The sequence below is a fragment of the Rhodnius prolixus genome, unplaced genomic scaffold (assembly GCF_049639745.1).
Source record: "Rhodnius prolixus isolate KJV_2025 unplaced genomic scaffold, Rpr scaffold_7, whole genome shotgun sequence".
Lineage (NCBI taxonomy): Eukaryota > Metazoa > Arthropoda > Insecta > Hemiptera > Reduviidae > Rhodnius > Rhodnius prolixus.
The window spans coordinates 30,839,176-30,856,957 of NW_027411582.1; the positions used below are offsets into that span (position 1 = coordinate 30,839,176).

The 17,782-nt window shown below is 33.8% G+C and overlaps 2 protein-coding genes across 4 annotated transcripts in view; one reads left to right on the forward strand and one right to left on the reverse strand.

Moving 5' to 3' along the window:
* The window catches only part of DNAlig3 (DNA ligase 3), a 90,884-nt gene that overhangs the window by 7,852 nt on the left and 65,250 nt on the right, over nucleotides 1-17,782 (forward strand). The gene's annotated exons all lie outside the window — the stretch shown is intronic.
* The window catches only part of CNMa (CNMamide), a 42,335-nt gene that overhangs the window by 2,737 nt on the left and 21,816 nt on the right, over nucleotides 1-17,782 (reverse strand). The window contains exon 2 of the mRNA XM_074114907.1: nucleotides 741-889. Coding sequence (XP_073971008.1) covers nucleotides 741-889 — 149 coding nt within the window. The remainder of the gene's footprint in view (nucleotides 1-740; nucleotides 890-17,782) is intronic.

Genomic DNA, 17,782 nt, shown 5'->3' on the forward strand with positions numbered 1-17,782 from the left:
TAATGAAAAAATTTATGCAAAAATGACGGAGGACTTTTGTAATTAAATTTCTGCTTTAATTAAAATCTTAATTACTTTAATTAAACAGATTTTTTTTCTTTGTTTTAAATTAAAAATTTAATTTTATGCCTCAAATAATGAACCGATTATAGTATTAGTTTTTAGCGATTTTGTTTTTGAATTGTACCGATAAAATGAATATTTAATATTGTGAAGTGAACTCTCTTTACAGTATAAATGCTATGTTTTAAGAAAAAGATAATTCTGTACCATCTGCTGATGGATGAAATACCGATACAGGTATACATAGAAGAGTGCGTAAATGAAAAAAAAAAAAATCTTGAAAATGTTTCCCTTTTTTCTTTAATCCCCTGGGGCGTGTATTTCCCTTAAAGTTACCCTCTCTTTATATTTGCAAACATTTTCTCTATATCCGGTCTTGACGTGGGTCATCAGAAGACTGCAATTGACAGTAAATGGGGTCAAGTATGGTGAAGAGTATTTTTAAAGGTATTGCTATAAATATCAAGATTTAGGAAAAACGTTTGGCCGTAACTGACTATTATTGGTTTTTCAAGATCTTGTTTTGGTCGTTACAATATGTGGCATAGACCAAGAAAATGTATAATCCAAACCTTTTACTGCTGTAGCCCTTAAAGTTGGGGTACATCTAAACACATAATTTTGAAATCAAATAATATTTAAAAAAAAAAAGACATTATAACCAAAATATTACCTACTTGTAGATAATCAAATAGTGAGATTAATTGTTGTAAAGATGGACTTGATTCTTGTAGTTCTTGTGTACGTGTGCTAGACGGCGAAGATGCTGGTACCTGGGTTAGTAGTCCCAATAATACAGCGCACGCCATCACCTGCCTTGATACTCCTGTAAATTAAAGGGGAAAAATTAGTGTCTTTGAACCAATTCTGATTGGTACCGCAAATTTTAGGAGTCCAGTGTTGGCGAGAGGAAATATTATGTCTAAATATATACCAGGGTGACTTTCTTAAATTCTTTTAAAAGCTCTTAGCTTTTTTAGAAGTTCCTAATTAACTGAATCAAGTAACATTTCATTATAATATCCGGTCTTGTCGCCTTCCTGTATACTATTTAGTTTTTTTTTTATTATTATTATTTAAGGCGCGTCAACATCTAAGGTTATTGGCGCCCGGAGCTTTTTTCAGTGCACTGCCGGCCTCCGTACAGTGTTCTCTTGTTACAGACAACACTGTCCATCACCGGACAGTGAGCTGTAAGAAGCTCCTAGGAAGAGAAAATCTAAGGGTCAGCAGCTGGACTCGAACCCGGGGCCTCCGCGTGGGAGTCCAGTACTCTAACCGTTTAGCTCATACTATTTAGTTATCCAAAAAAATATTGGATCGTTTTCAAATAAAAGGGAAAAAACTACAAAAAATAAATAAATAAAGAACAAAAAAACATGGAGTTCAGTACTGGATAATGAAAGAGCATTCTGTAAGAAGTTGACTTTTTCTCAAAACAGTTCAAGGAACCGCGAATCAACTGGGCTGTTGTGGATGGTTTAAAAAGCATCGGAAAATCGGATAAAAATTCTCACAATTGGAGATTTGTTCTTCACTAAAATTCCGTAAAAAAAAGGAACGATTCTTTTTTTTGTGTGACCGAATCGTGATTTTGTTAAAAGTGGTTCCTTTAAGAGAGTTGCTGGAGAAGGATGAATCTTCGTAAAGGTCCAATACCCTTAGAAAAAAAAGTGAAGAAAAACATGGTTGAGTAAAGAGTGGGGGTTAATCTTTAAAGGTTATACTATACATTTTTGAAAATCGGGAAAAATCAATCAATGCCCCAAAAACAGCTGGTTTGGGAAATAAAGAGATCCGTTCCTATTGCTCGCAAATCACTCCAAAAAATTGAATTGAGTTTTAAAGATCGAAGTTTTGCCTCACTTAGAGCTCTCTCCAAAATACTGATTATCGTCTTGTTTTCAAACTGTTAGAACTTTGGAGAACTAGCAAAAATGGGCCCCTGCATCGAATTCTTTTGAATCTCGAAGTAGTGTAGTGGTATAAAAAAAGAACACTTGTTATTGGCCAAGATGTGTTGATACTACTGAATTTATTTCATTTAAATCGAACGAATATTAATTGTATCTATCTGTACATGGCGCAACAGTCCTAAAGGACCCAGGCCTCGTCCTCAAGCTTCTGCCAAACACCCTTGTCTTTGGCCTTTAACACCAATTGAGGTGAGGTCATCCTGGAATTTCGTCCAGCCAGCGCAATCGAGGTCTTCTTCTCCGGCGAGCTCCACCGGGTCCGACCATAGAGGAGTCTTTTAGGCAATCTTTCCTCCTCCAGTCTCTCTACATGACTTAACCACCGGAGACGACCTTTCTTTATTAAGGTCACGATATCTTCTTTTTTGTACATCTGGTACAATTCTTCTTTTTTTCCTAATCCTCCACTGGCCGTTCACAAAGCATGGGCCAAATATCTTTTTCAGGATCTTTCTCTCCCACACCCTAAGTAACCTTTCCGTTCTCTTTAGACAGTACCCACGTCTCACTAGCACACGTTGCAACTGGTCTTATTATGGTTCTGTATATTAGTACCTTGGCGTCATGTGACAAACCTCTAAGGAGGACAGCCTTCGCTAAAGCATATAAGCATCTGTTGCCAGCAGCTGTCCGTGCTTTAATTTCGTTTAACGCCTTGGGGGTTGGGCGTGGAGTTAACACATCCACCCCGGAAAACCTTCCTGTTACCAACCGAACATAAACAAATATCCGGACGGATTTAACGAATATTAATTTGAATTATGGAATTTTAAAGTGTTACTTCTGGAAGACGCTTTAAAAATCCAATAAATTAATTACTGTAAAAAATTACGAGATTTTTTTTTCGCGGTTCCTGGTTGATTGATGTTTATATTGTAATAAGATGGCCTAGATTTATTTGTGTCCTTTTTTGGCAGGAGGGTTTCTAAGGAAGTAAGATTTTTCATTAAGCTATAAAAGGTAGTTGGATAGAGTGAATTGATAAGAAGTTTGGCGGATATCTGTTGAAATGAGAGCGGAAGCAGATTTATAGGCGATGAAAGTAGAGCCAGAAACAGATGGAGAAAAGATCTTACTAAAGAGAGTGAGAGAGAATGATTGGCTATCTCTGTCGATGTGCGTGCGTTGATGGCCTTAACTGGTGGTAGAGAGTGACTGACTGCAGACAGACTCGTGATTACTCGTCTGCACACAGCTCACCACTACTCCAGATTGTGATGTCAACAGGTTGGTGGGTTTGTTTGTTGGCGGTCTTGGCGGGATGATAATATGAAGTGAGGAGCTCTGTCCTGGGGTGGTTGGAAGAGGTTTTGGGTTGACTGTACAGCGGTTATATAGTAGGGGAGGGCAAGTTGTTAAGGGCATACCACGGCCATCTGTATTAGCAAAAGTAAACCTTACTGATACCAACCCTCTTTAATGATGTAAACACTGCAATATCCATTAATTCTCAAAATGTATTTTTTCTTGAAATTTTTTGGGAGGGGGGACAGCGCTTTTGAAAGGTCAAGAGGTCAAGATTGTGGTCGAGTATCCGGGGAAGATTTAAGTTTTATTTTTAATTTATTTTTTTTAGGTGAAAGCATTTTCTTATTTTATTTATTTATTTAGAGGAAATGGAATAGAAAATTGCTTTTAATAATTAAGTTCTTTCGATTTACATGGTTTCGATGGCTGAAATCGATAATCTCTCTTTTAACTCACAGGAAATACTATTTTATGGAAAGGTTACTCAAGTCGTATCCCTTAAAAAAAGCTGTAAGTGCCCATTTTGCTGTAGTCATTTTTGTTTCCAATTTTCTAGCCAAGGGCTATTAACATTCTATTGGTGTATTTAATAGTTCTATGTCTTTTATTTTAAATATTTCTCCGACTAGGGGGTGGTTTCCAAAAGTGCCCATTGCTCAGCGCCACTGTACACTTACGTCGTATAGTGGGTCCCCATTCGGTGAAAGAAAGCTCTAGAAACGGAAATATTGGCTGTTTGAGGCGCCACGATAGCCGAGCGGTTAAGAGGCGAGACCTGCAAAGCTAAGATGTATTGCTGGTTAGTGGGTTCGATTCCCCCTGTCTTAGGCCTTGGATTTTATTTAATGGTTAATAAAAGAAATTTTCAGTAAAGTATGTTTGCTAGTCGCCTTCGTCTACTAATTGGTAGTTGGACGTAAAGCCCGCCTGAAAAAATGGGCAATTACTTTACTTAGTTTACGCGTAACATTTTTTCTAACATTAAAAGAAAAACTAGCTACAAGTGGGATTCGAATTTTGGTTCTACCGCTTCCGAAAATCTGCACGACACAACTCTCTGCTTTGTTATGATTTCCTCAATATCCTTTCTTTCTGCCGAACACTTCTACCTCTAGTGGCACTGCGGGCCTTGCAGTTCCTCAGCCTTCAACAGAAGAATATGCTATCAGTCTTCTTTACCATTGTTCTTTTTCAATCTTTCCCATATCTTCTTCTTCATCCAGGAGCTACGTATTTTAAAACGGAGCCTTTCTTGCAGTCTCTTTCCTATAGGATGTCTTTTACCACGCGGTTGCCATCCAAAGTGTAGAATTAGTAACCAACGTCTTGTTGTTACAAGATTTACTCGTATCTTGTGTTATTAGTATTAGTAATAATTAAAGATGGTTTAAATTAAGTTTATTGATTTAAGATGGTTCAAGTTTAGAGCAAAAGTAAAGTAAAGTAATTGCCTATTTTTTCAGGCGGGCTCCGTCTACGATACCCTAATTGGTAGTTGGACTTTAAACCCCGCCTGAAAAAAATAGGCGATTACTTTACTTTACTTACTACTATTGGCTGTTTTGCAGAATTTAAGAACCATATTCTAGGCAACGGAAGTATGCGGAAATTGGCTCAGAATTCAGGACATTCGCCCACTGAATGCGTTACTTTCCTGTTGGCCATCTTTTTAAGTCCTGGAAGTGAACGTCTGTCAAATGATTGAATAAAAAAAAAAAAAAAAAATCTTTGAAGGTATACCCTAAATATAATATAACTCAAGTTAGCAATGGGCCCCGAAATTGAAACCCGGTAACTTTAAAACGGGATCTTGGCCTTTATGTGTGACCTACAATTATAAATCCTAGACCGGGAATCGAACCTAGTGGTTACGCTATACATTTTAGTTGTGACAGTCTAATACACTCTGCCTGCTATTACACTTAACTTTAGATTTATTTTCTAAAATGAAGGCACCTATATGACGTCACATTATTATTGTACCTTGTCTTCCTCCACAACCATTTTAACACCTACACACTATCCAACAATTTTCAGTACGTAAAACAGAATAGGATGTCCTAGTAACTTTTCTAGCATTCTGTCTACTGAATACAGCCAATAGAATTCTACTAAATAGTTTTCCGATTAAAAAGGAAAATGTAACCGAGTTGTAACCTACCCACTTTACAAAAAGGGGTAACATTTCTGAAAACCACATCCTCTAGGTAATATTAGGGATATAGCGTCCAGTATGACCACAACAGGAAATTGTAAAACTGGGTTATTGCGTTGTATAGAAATGTAATAGTTTTGTGAGTGTGTAGGTGTGGGTATGTACGTATATATTTTTGAATTTATTGTCCGTGTCTGTGTGTGTTTTGTTTTGTCTCCTACACTTTATTGACTTCGTCGGTTCATTCAATTTTGTTCGTACTATCAGTTTCATTCATGTTGAATTGAATTTATTTTTGGAGCTTTTTTTGGGGCGTGGAAGGGGGAGGAAGGGGAGTTCCAATAATTTGATGTATATCATGAATGGGAAAGTCTGGCTACAATTTTTGTATGAAGGTAATATACTATTTTATTTTATTTGATACGATGTCATTGCCCTCAAAATATCATTCATATGAAATTATTTATTTATTTATTTATTTATGCAACGTAGTGCTAATTGCACTCATTTACGTCTATAAGTTTTATAAGTGTAAATAACGGCCTCATTACTAGGTGTAATTAAAACTGTCCGGTAGGACAGTTGTATAAGGGTTGATCGTCAAAAACTGCACCAGAAAAAGCGTAACGTTGAAAAACACCCAACTTTGACAATTTTTTTCTCTTTTTCTATAAAAGATAAAATTCCCAAATTTTCTTTAAAATAAAGGGCAAACCCTCCTTTATAACTGTAATTTTTTTGTAACAACCTAGATCTGATAGATTTTGAGAAAAAAGTTGCTGAAAATGAGCAAAAACGGCATTTTCAGAAAATGTTCTTGTTCTTCTTCTTGTTACCTTTTTTCTTTGTAAACAACGTAGCACCTAAACGTGCGAAACGATTTTCATGAATGAGGTGTCATTCGATTCGGAATTTCACGTAGATGTGTCCTTTGGGGGTCTCGACGCTGTACATCGAATGGGAGAGGAGTTAGCCCCATATATGTGTGAGGCCCCTCTTCAAAATTATTATTACTAAAATAATTCAGTCTTAAATCTTAGCCTGTTTTTTTTTGAAAATATTTTCGGCAGGATTAAAAGGGATAGGGCTCCCCCTAGGTAAGATTAAAGGGGACTTTCTGTTCTTACACCTATTAAGGGGAAGTTTGTAACATCTATTCTAAAAAAAATATTAATGATAATTTAATGCAGTAAAATTACTTAAATGATATCAATTCTACATAATAATTCGTGCTGCTTTTACAGACGTTTCTAAATGGCTGAAATTACGAGCGGAAGTATTAATGAAATGTTGGGTACCTTTTGTCGTTTAATCAACCATTATTCATAACTTTTTAAACTGCAAGTTTTTTTTTAAAGAGATTTTAAATAGGAATAATTACTTGTGTAAGAAAAAATTCTTAATTTCAAGACATTTCGGGTTTAACGGAAGTGCCCATTTTAAATTTTGACGTTAGAACGAGAGTGTCATGTGTTTCCAAGAAGTCATTTTCAGAATTTTCATCTCAGAAAAAGTGTTTTATTCATTTAACTTTAATTTTTTGGAGGGGCACCTTATGAATTAAGCAAAAATACTAATTATTTCATCGCTTGTACGATAATGTTGCACAATTTAACTGTGTGATGGAGAGAGACCATATAAATAATTGTGAAATGAACAATGTGTAGCATTATGTGCTGATTGGAATTATTTAATTTTTTTAAATTAAAACAAATTTAGTTTCGTGGCTTATTAACTATTGTATAATAGATATGGTCGGCGCCTATAGTTCAATTTTATTCAATTATACAGGGTGAACCAGGCCTACTGTGTGTAGTACATCTAAAGTGGAGTTCAATGACGTACTGGCCAACTTCATATTTTTCCTCTGTTCTTGAGTGACGTCACTTTAATTTTTTTTTCTAAAATCATTACTTTTTTCCAATAAAAATGTTATTACTCAGAAAGTTTTAGCCCGAATTCGATTCTGATGGCAAGGTTAGAAAGACAGATACATTTTCGTAAAAATTGATACCATTTCGAAGCATATGCTATTCTCCAAACAGCCTCAATCTTCCACCGGAAACTGGGAAAATAAAAGTAATCGAAATTTTTGAAGAAAACTCATTCGGCTCTTACGTAATAATTATCAGACCTAGGTGCTGGCACTTTTTATAAAAGTTTCCTTGTTTAATGGGCTTTCAAATGGTATATCATTTTCCAGGATTCCTTTTAGCTTCCTACGAGAAATTACGTTTGTTTTGTAAGAAAACGTGTTCACGAGCATACAGCAGTGATATTGTATTGTGTTGTTTAATTCATTAAACTCTTGTGGATGGAGCTGTAGTCAATTTTTAAAGTAGATTGTCTTAAAATAAGGTAGTCTAAGATTACTTATTGCACATAAAAAAAAAAAAAATGTATATTATTATGAAGTTTATTTTTAGTTTATGTTTATTGTGAAATTGTAATTTAGAGTAAATAAATACAACTATAAGAATTTTTGTTTAAAATATTTCCTAACATTTTTCGATTAGTAACCTTAGACTACCTTATTTTAAGACAATCTACTTTTAAAATTGACTACAGCTCCATCTACAAGAGTTTAATGAATTAAACAACACAATACAATATCACTGCTGTATGCTCGTGAACACGTTTTCTTACAAAACAAACGTAATTTCTCATACGAAGCTAAAAGGAATCCTGGAAAATGATATACCGTTTGAAAGCGCATTAGACAAGGAAACTTTTATAAAAAGTGCCAGCACCTAGGTCTGATAATTATTACGTAAGAGCCGAATGAGTTTTCTTAAAAATTTCGATTACTTTTATTTTCCCAGTTTCCGGAGGAAGATTGAGGCTGTTTGGAGAATAGCTTATGCTTTGAAATGGTATCAATTTTTAGAAAATTTATCTGTCTTTCTAACCGTGTCATCAGAATCGAATTCGGACTAAAACTTTCTGAGTAATAACATTTTTATTGGAAAAAAGTAATGATTCTAGAAAAAAACTTTAAAGTGACGTCACTCAAGAACGGAGGAAAATATGAAGTTGGCCAGTACGTCTTTGAACTCCACTTTAGATGTACTACACACAGTAGGCCTATGGACAATACTTACTGGTTCACCCTGTATAATATTGTAACGTTCAGAATGAATGAATAAGTTCAGAGTAATTCAGCAAATCTTGGGCACTTTGAAGTGCGATGTATTGTAAAAATATTTTATAAAATTGTTTTATTGAATTGTAGACTGAAACAGTCCACAAATTTAAATTCACCAAAAAAATTAAGGTTTAATCTTTGATTAAAGATGATGGAAATTGGTTTTTCATTTTACACCCTGGGGTTTTAAACTAGATTGAATCTGATTCAAGATTATCTGAATTTGGCGAAAATGCTATAGTAATCCTTCCCTTAAGGTGAAAATAACGACAGCTTATTTGCAATTTTTCCCTAAAGTGAGCCACTAACTTTGTGCAATAACTTAGCTCTCTATACTGATAGACCTTTTTTTTTCTTTACCATTAAACTAGCCCTTGTTGTTGCATTTTCCCTGTATATTAACTACCTTTTATATGCAAAAAAAAGATAAAAAAAAAAAAAGTTTGCGTTTATTTTATAACCTACGGTTTTTCTACGTTTATTGGATTCAGTTTTCTACTGGATAGGAAAAAAGCTTTGGATTTTCTCGCTATTTCCCAGTGTATCCTTTTTAATGTTAATACAAACGTCACCAAGTGGAAATATTAAATAATCTAAGTATTCTTTAAGAGTTTTAGTGTTTATTCGTGATGCGAATTCACTATTTTGTATTTTACCATTCTTTGCTTCAAAACGGAAATGAGTTTTCAAGTTATGGACACTTCTAAGAGTGTTTATATCCTGCCTCGTGTCAAGGAAATTTTCTAAGATATATATTGTATATATATTTAGCTGTAGTGATATTTAAAATTTGGAAATTTAAATTAAATTTATTTGAACTTTTCGAGAATTAATCGTTTTGACCTAGAGTAATTAAAATTGATGTCAAATTTTAATTTAATTTCGACATTCTTCTGGTAAAGTGTTGATTTGTAAGTTGGAGATCCCTGGTTCGAATCCTGCGAGTAGCTACTTTTTTATTTAATTTTATTTTTTTTAAAGTAAATAGTGAAATATGCGCTTCCGCCTCCGTCTACGTCACCTAATTGCTAGTTGGTTGTTAAGCTCCGTCTGAAAATTAGGCGATCATGACTTTATTAACTTTTTTTTGTAATTTATTTCTTTAAAGCGCATCATCATCTATGGTTATCCGGAAATTTTTTTCGGTACATTACCTCCGGACAGTATGGCCAACCTATTTTTCTATTTTCTTTAAATTTCCCTTAAAATGTTACTAATATATTTATCAATATTTCCTTCTAAGTAGTTCCGATCGTGGCTTTTCCCCTAAGTAATTACACATTTTGGGGGTCCTCTGAATCCCAAAAAAAGTGTTGTTTTTAACCAAATGTTCTGGTGAATTTGATTTCTGGTAAGATCAGCGCATAATTCTCATTGGATAAACATCCCCTCGATATTTATGAATGGGGTAATTCTTGATGTTTCTTGATGAATGAACCTGTCGTCGTTAGTAACTCTATATACAATGCTCTCTTAGTTAGTTGTCCTTTTCTAACCATTCATGGTAATTTGTCTTGGTTAACAAGCATTAGCAAGGCTTTAATCTGCATTTAAGCAAATATCGGCTAATTTAGAAAACATTTTACGAATATATTTAAGTCATTTTTCTTTATTAAATAATAAATTATTTATTGTGAAAATTTATATTCTTATCATTTTCCCCCTATAACTTTTATTGTTTTACAACAAAGTCTTTATTAAATTACTGAAACACAAGTTTTAAGTTATTTATTTGTATTTACAGTTTAAAATTTCCTAACTTCTATTTTATTATTAACTTCTTGTTTTTCACATTGCATTAGTTACAAAATTTCAACCATAATTTGATATCATCTCCTTTTTAGCGTAACAGTATTCTTGGGCATTAAATTTCCCCCCATTAACATATAATTCTTGTCTGTATTTGTATGAAAAGTTTATTAAGACTAGAAAGCTATATATGACTATATTCGCGATAAGTAGAAATTATATTTTATTTCTTGTCTAAAAGTTGGAGTTAAAGAGAAAATGAGTTATATCTTGAAAGTAATAAGGAAGCCAAAATGTTTTTACCAATTTCTGAAATAATTTGTTCATTTTCTGTACGACAGCTTTGTCTCATTTATAAATTATCTTGTAACTTAAATATTAAATAAGTTGGATCTAATTAATTATCGTAGTCCGGTCGTTAAGTTTAAGGACGTTCTTAAGTAATTTGATTACGTCATATTTTTGAAATTGATTTTCACCAGAATTTTTCGGGTGTCTTACTAAACGAAATGTGGCTGAAAGATTAGCTAACCATACTTTACTGTAATGTTCTCATATTACCCATTAAATAAAATCCAAGACCCTAGACCGGGGTAATCGAACCCACTAAACCAACAATACATCTTAGCTTTGCGGGTCTAGTCTCTTAACCTCCTAACATACTTTACTATAAATGTCTCAAATTAAACATTAAATAAAATCCAAGGCCTAGACCCCAGAAATCGAACCCACCAACCAACAATACATCTAAGCTTTGCGGGTCTAGTCTGTAACCGCCTAACATACATTTACTAATAAATTTCTCATATTAATCATTAAATAAAATCCAAAGCGTAGACACCGGGAATCGAACCCACTAAACCAACAATACACCTTAGCGTTGCGGGTCTAGCCTATAACCGCCTAACACACTTTATTATAAATTTCTCATATTAATCATTAAATAAAATCCAAAGCGTAGACACCGGGAATCGAACCCACTAAACCAACAATACACCTTAGCGTTGCGGGTCTAGTATCTTTACCACTTGGCTATAGTGGTGCCTAAAATAAGTTAAAAAACTATTTTGGGTTATACGAAAATTTTTTCCTGTAGATATATACCTATATATTTGTTAATTAATTTAAATTTTAGTTAAAATATAGTTGTTGTTTTTTTTGAAAACATCTAATGTATTGTGATACAACATTTTTCCCTGGGTTTTTCCATTATTTAACATAGATCTTCCAGACTTTTGCCTTTATTTTCCAGACAGTTCCTTTGGAAATTGTCATATATTACCTGGTTAACGTCATATTGCACTTACCTATTTTGTTTTATTTAAAGTTTTTAACATTTTTCTTCTTCTTTCTACGTTGTCTTATTTTCGTTGGCAAAAAAAAAAGAAAAAAAAAAGCACATTTTATTTTTCGAGTTACATTTCTTCTCTTCATGGCAGAAAATTCTCCTTTAAGTTCGAATTTTTAAAGAAAATGAGACTTGGTCTTTAATTTTAGTTTGTAATAATTAAAAAAGACTTTTAGAAAAATAATAAACATTATGTCCCAAAACCCTTCTTTAAAAAAGATTGTTGTTAATCTGAGTAGACATGTTTGAAGACTGAGAGCAAGTCGTTCATTTCCTGTCATTCGATTTATTCCCCTCTGTACTCGAATGAAAAGAAACCCAAGCAAGTAGTAAAATCTCAAAAAAGTGGAAGCGGATATGGTCGAAAGTTATAATGCTGAAATTTTGTTTTGACTAATTGAATCTAAAAATTGTCGTGTTTTATTTTAATCTTTATTGAGCTCAAATGTTCTTACACTAAAACAAATATACGTACACAACCTCACGTACATTGACAATTTTCTAAAAATTGATATAGATACAAATTTTTTTTTTTTTTTTTTTTAACCTTGAAAATATTTTCGATATTTATATCGATGTTATATGACGACATGACACTGGTAACTGGTTGATGTGGTGGGGATTTAATGGTAGTTTTTAACTGAAAATGTTTTATAGCAAGCCCAATTTTGGTGAAAACGACTTGAAATTCCTTCATAAGGGGTGAGGGGTTCTTGGGGGGGGGGGTGACGTTTTAAGGGCAGGGTTTCGAGGTGGGCGGTCTTAGCGAGGGGTTGGTGGTGAATGAAATCTATCGTATCTTAAAGTATGATTAAAGTTTTACAATTCATAAAACAGGAAAATGCTTGACATTTTTAGGGGGGGGAAAAATTGTGTACTTCCTGTGTAAACAATATTTGGCACGATTGCAATACTTCCTTTTTTTTCTATGAGTAAGAGAAGTAGAAAATAAATAAAAATTAAAATATCAGTAAGAGTTCCAAAAAGCACGATTTAAAATAAATAAATCTAAATCTACGCAAACTTCAAACTTCAAAATAGGTAATCTTGATTCACGAAAATGTAATCTTTTTTGTTCCCCTCGCCACCCCCCACAGCCCTAAAAAATAAAAAATCTCGTGAAAATCTGTGACATTTTGATTTCATGGTTCATTATGCTGGAGATTGATGGAAGCTGTAAGAGATCTATATAATCAATCAAAGTTGTTGTTCTTGTTATTTTGTTCGCTCCTATATAATCGTTTAACTTGAGTATGTATAGTTTTTAGACGTTTTAATATAATTTTCTCTTTAAGAAAAACAACATATTTTTGTCTGCGTGTGCAAGTTTTTTCTTTTTCTGGTGTTTCTCATGAGAATAATGTTGTGATGAAATAGTGCACAGTTAATTGATTAAAATAATAAGGTAAGTGGGGGGAAGATGCCACACTTAACACTTATTTCCGTTTTGTAGGAAACTGGGTTATCGAAAAAAACACCAAATGTATCAACGTCCAGGTTGTTTTTTATTCTTTAATTACATATATATATTAGTATATTTAATTAAATGCAAAACCATTAAAAATGCATTCGAATGAAATTTGTCAAAACTGGCAACTTCCCCCATCATATGGGGAAGATGCCAGTTGATGCGGGGGAAGATGCAACAATATCTTAAGATATAAATTGAGAAAGAAAAAATTACAAATTTAACGTTAGGTAAACAGCAAAATATTCTCATTAAACACTGAGGGGAAGGAACACCGAACAAAAGACATTTTTTGTTTAATTTTTAACATTTTTTGCAATGCAAATTGTCTTTGCTGCAAATTTCATGTAGCCATCTCTTGCATGATATGCATTGAAGCCAATCGCATTTTGGGCCCTTCCTATCATAAAAATATCCTTTACACTCAATACAAAATTCATCTTCCTCCTCTTCAATGTCACTGTCACCACTGGTCATTACCAAATTATCGGGAGCGGAGGATGCTGAAGATGAACTGTCCTTCCTTTTCTTTTTCTACAGTACTTTTTCCCCTTTTTTTTTTTGTCGGCAAAGTCGCCTTTCTTCTCAATGCCTACCGTTTCTCCTCCGTCGTAAGGACTTCAGCAGTTTGTTTCTTTCTTCGAGTTTGCTTGGGTTTCTGAAATCTGGGGATAGGACTAATTTCTTCAAAAGACGTGATGGCACCGCTGCTGCTTGTTGAAGCTATTACCAGAGGTGCGTTAACTCCTTGTGTGGCATTCAAATTTTCTTTCATATTGTCAGAAATGGTATAAGCATGTTCTGGAATTTTTTGCGGATCGTAAAAGATAAATTCTTCATGCAGAAAATCCCACGCTGCCATTTCCAACAGTATCTGCCCTATTCCACGCGGCGCTCAGCAAAGACCCAAATTGAAATCTCTATGTTAGAATGGATCCAGTTGTTAAGGGCCTGCTGCCAAAAAGTTTTGTCTTTGATTTCTTTTCCCTATAACATCATATTAGTTAGTTTTTCCTTTTTATTTAATAGTTTTTAATGCTGGGTCAATATGGCCCGAGGTGACGGCTTATGGCACTTCACATAAGGTTACGGCTCAAGGGTTAATAATATTAATGTATTATACAAAAACTATATTTCGTGTGTCAGTAATTGTTTTATATTGATTTTATATTATAAAATATATCATTATAATGTAAAAATGAATGAGAATCAATATGAAATTGAAACACTTCAATAGGTGGCATCTTACTCCAAGCACTGGAGGAAGACGCCACATAGGTTTATTTTTTTACTAAGGCTTCAGTCATGTTGTTTCAAGCTAACACGTACTCACCAAGATGTACACGACACAAATATCACGGAATTATTACGTTTAATCTAGTCAATCCGTCACCAAACCTTAAGTATCGACAACGAAATATTATAACATGGGTACTCACCAGGTTCAAAGAGTTGAATTTTCAGTTTAACGACGATTAAACTAGATATAAATAGAAATATTCACAAGCACGGTATTCACAGTTGTTTATTACACACTTTAACGTAGGAATCGCTGTCATCCAGTTGTAGATATGCAAAATATGACGATACTTGCATCTTCCCCCAACTGTCATCTTCCCCCCACCTACCTTATATCATTTTTCTCCTTAAAAACTATTCTTGTACGAAAGAATTCCTAACAATAGAGGGAAAGCATTTAGCTGAAGACGCTCACTCGAACGCTAAAAAAAAAAATAGATGTTCAAAAAATTCAAAAAGATTGGTTAAGCCATTTTGTTTTTTTCTACTCTAGTGAGTCAATCCAATTTTTTAGAAAATCTCAGTGAAAAGAATAAATAAGAAATAAGGTTTATGCTGTTATCGTATTTGTTTCCCACGGGTTCGAATCCAGCTGCTGACCCTCAGATTTTTCTCTTCCTAGGAGCTTCTTACAGCTTACTGTCCCGGTGATGGAGGACAGTGTTGCCTGTAACAAGAGAACACTGTCCAGAGGCCGGCAGTGCACTGGAAAAAAAAAGCTCCAGGCGCCAATAACCTTAAATGTTGACGCGCCTTAGAATCATAGAAAAAAGGTATTCCAGGTAAATGATTACTTCCGGTTAACCAGTTAAATGTGTTTGACGTGTATACACAAACCAAATCTCTATTAGGGTGCGTTCGACGTGTATACTCGTTGTGGAAAATATAAAATTGCCATTAACTGATAAAAACTCGAAATTTTAATAAAATATAATAAGAATATTATTTGGTGGGATGTTTCCTTTATCTTACCAATAGAACTGCCAAGTATTTTATACGGATTGGGTGGAGGGAGCCAGCCAAATGATAAGCGATTGGTACATGTTTGGTCTCCGCATTAGAGATTGGGGAATTAGGCACACTTTATTAGAAGCTCTCAACCTTTGTGCAATGCCCGTTTTTACCTTTTAGATAGAGATTCAAACCTCAGTACGAGCATGATTTCATTTTGCATAGAATTCAAAGCTCTAGTTAACTGGAGCAATGCATAACATGAAGCGGTGCAAGATTTTTGAATGAGCACAGAATGCACTGGTAATCTCAAGCCCCAGGGATTGCAGAAAAAGTCGCTTGCAGTGACTATTACGACGTTGTAAACTTTTGGTTGTTTTGCCCCCTGCGTTCGACGTGTATGCACGTCATTGTCTGATTTTAATTCCGCACACTATGGGTTTAGTTTTTTAAAACTAAATTCCGCGCTTAACTGGTTAAAGTAATTTTACATTTATGAAATGAAATTTAAATACCTAAATAGTAAAGTAAAAGTAAAATAATCGCCTATATTTTCTGGCGGGGCTTAACGTCCAACTACCAATTTGGTGTCGTGGACGGTGGCGACTAGCAAACATACTTAACTGTAAATTTCTTTTATTAATCATTAAGTAAAATACAAGGCCTAAGACCGGGAATCGAACCCAGTACCACAATACCTAAATACCTTAATATTTATTAAATAATAAGTAAAGTAACTACAGTATTGCTTCTTAATTAATGAGATGGGTGTGTGCCTGGTGTTTCTTTGCAAGGTTCCCTATATTGGGTTCGAAATTTGATTTTCCTATTACCCCCTGGCTCAGATCGACCCCCTTACTTTTGTTAAATAGACCCCCGAGTGGTCTCTATAGACCACTTTTTGGCGGACCTCTGCTCTAGAATGTTGACGCGCCTTAATTGATAATAATAAAAAGAAAAAAGATACTCCAATTAAATGATTACTTCCGGTTAAAAGAAATTTGTTTTTTAAAAATTTGAATTTCAGCCAATTGTATTTAATCTTCTTTAAACGTTAGTTTAACACTTTCAAGAGCATTTCAGAGAGGATAACATATCGTATCTCTTTTTTGCCTGAAGTAATTGAATCTTTTTTCGGATTAAAATATTTCAAATAAATGTTTTTATATATCCATTTGTGCAATGGGTGTGCATAGTTTTAAACGAAATCGTTGGAGTGTGAAGTTAGACTCTGCTTCAGTGGAGTTTTAATATTTTATTTTCTGTACTTGAAAAACCCTTTATCGAACTATGTAGACGTCAAACCGGATACTTCCGGTGGAACTCTGAAAATAGAAAATTAATACGATTCTTTCTTCCTTCATTAATATTTCAAGTGCGAGAGAGAGAGAGAGAGAAATGGCTTAGCTTCTCTCTTAGAACTAAATGAGTATGAATATTCCTAAAACGTTTTGAATGAAAATAATTATAAATGTGTTCGTAATTGTGAATCCAAAAGTTTTCATTGAATTTTAGGAAACATTTTTGAGAGAGAGAGAGAAATAATAATAATAATTGAATTTTAGGGAAGGGATTAGCTATGCGGTTAGCGTACTGGACTTCCACGCGGAGGTCCCGTTTTCTAATCCAGCTGCTGACCCTTAGATTTTTCTCTTCCTAGGAGCTTCTTATAGCTCACCGTCCAGTGATGGACAGTATTATCTGTAACGAGAGAAAACTGCCCGGAGGCTGGCAGTGCACTGAAAAAAGCTCCGGGCGCCAATGACCTTAGATGTTGACGTGCCTTAGAATCATTAAAAAAAATAATAATAATTGAATTTTCCGGATTTAGGAATAACCGGAACTTCCTTACTATGGTACAGACAAGTCCATTAATTGGGCGTACACCAACAGGAAGTAAGGTTCTAATAAACTCTGCCTGGGATTTTCTTTTTTTTAAAAAAAACTATTGTTCTCAGAACAAAAGAACATTTTTTTTTGTTTATACTTAAAAAACTTGTTCATTAGGGGGTTTCAAAAAAAAAAAAATTGTCTACTTTTAAATTTTAAAGAGCGCCGGGCGAAAAATAAAAGTTTATTTAAAAATAAAAAATTTGGGTCCGTAGTAGAGCAAAATCGATTAATATTAAGATTGATAGTAATTCAATTTCAAATTATAACAATAAATGTCAAATATTCCCTAATTTAGAAGTTTCAATAACCAAAAATATATTTGTCTTTTAAATTCTGTACGAAACACATAAAAAATGAGAATTGATTTTAATGTTAATTAATCGAAATCTTTCGAAAATGTATATTTTTCTTAATATTTTTTTTTTTTTTTTAAATACAGCTTCTTTAAATATTCATAACTTTGAAAAAGAAAATGGCCATTAAAATG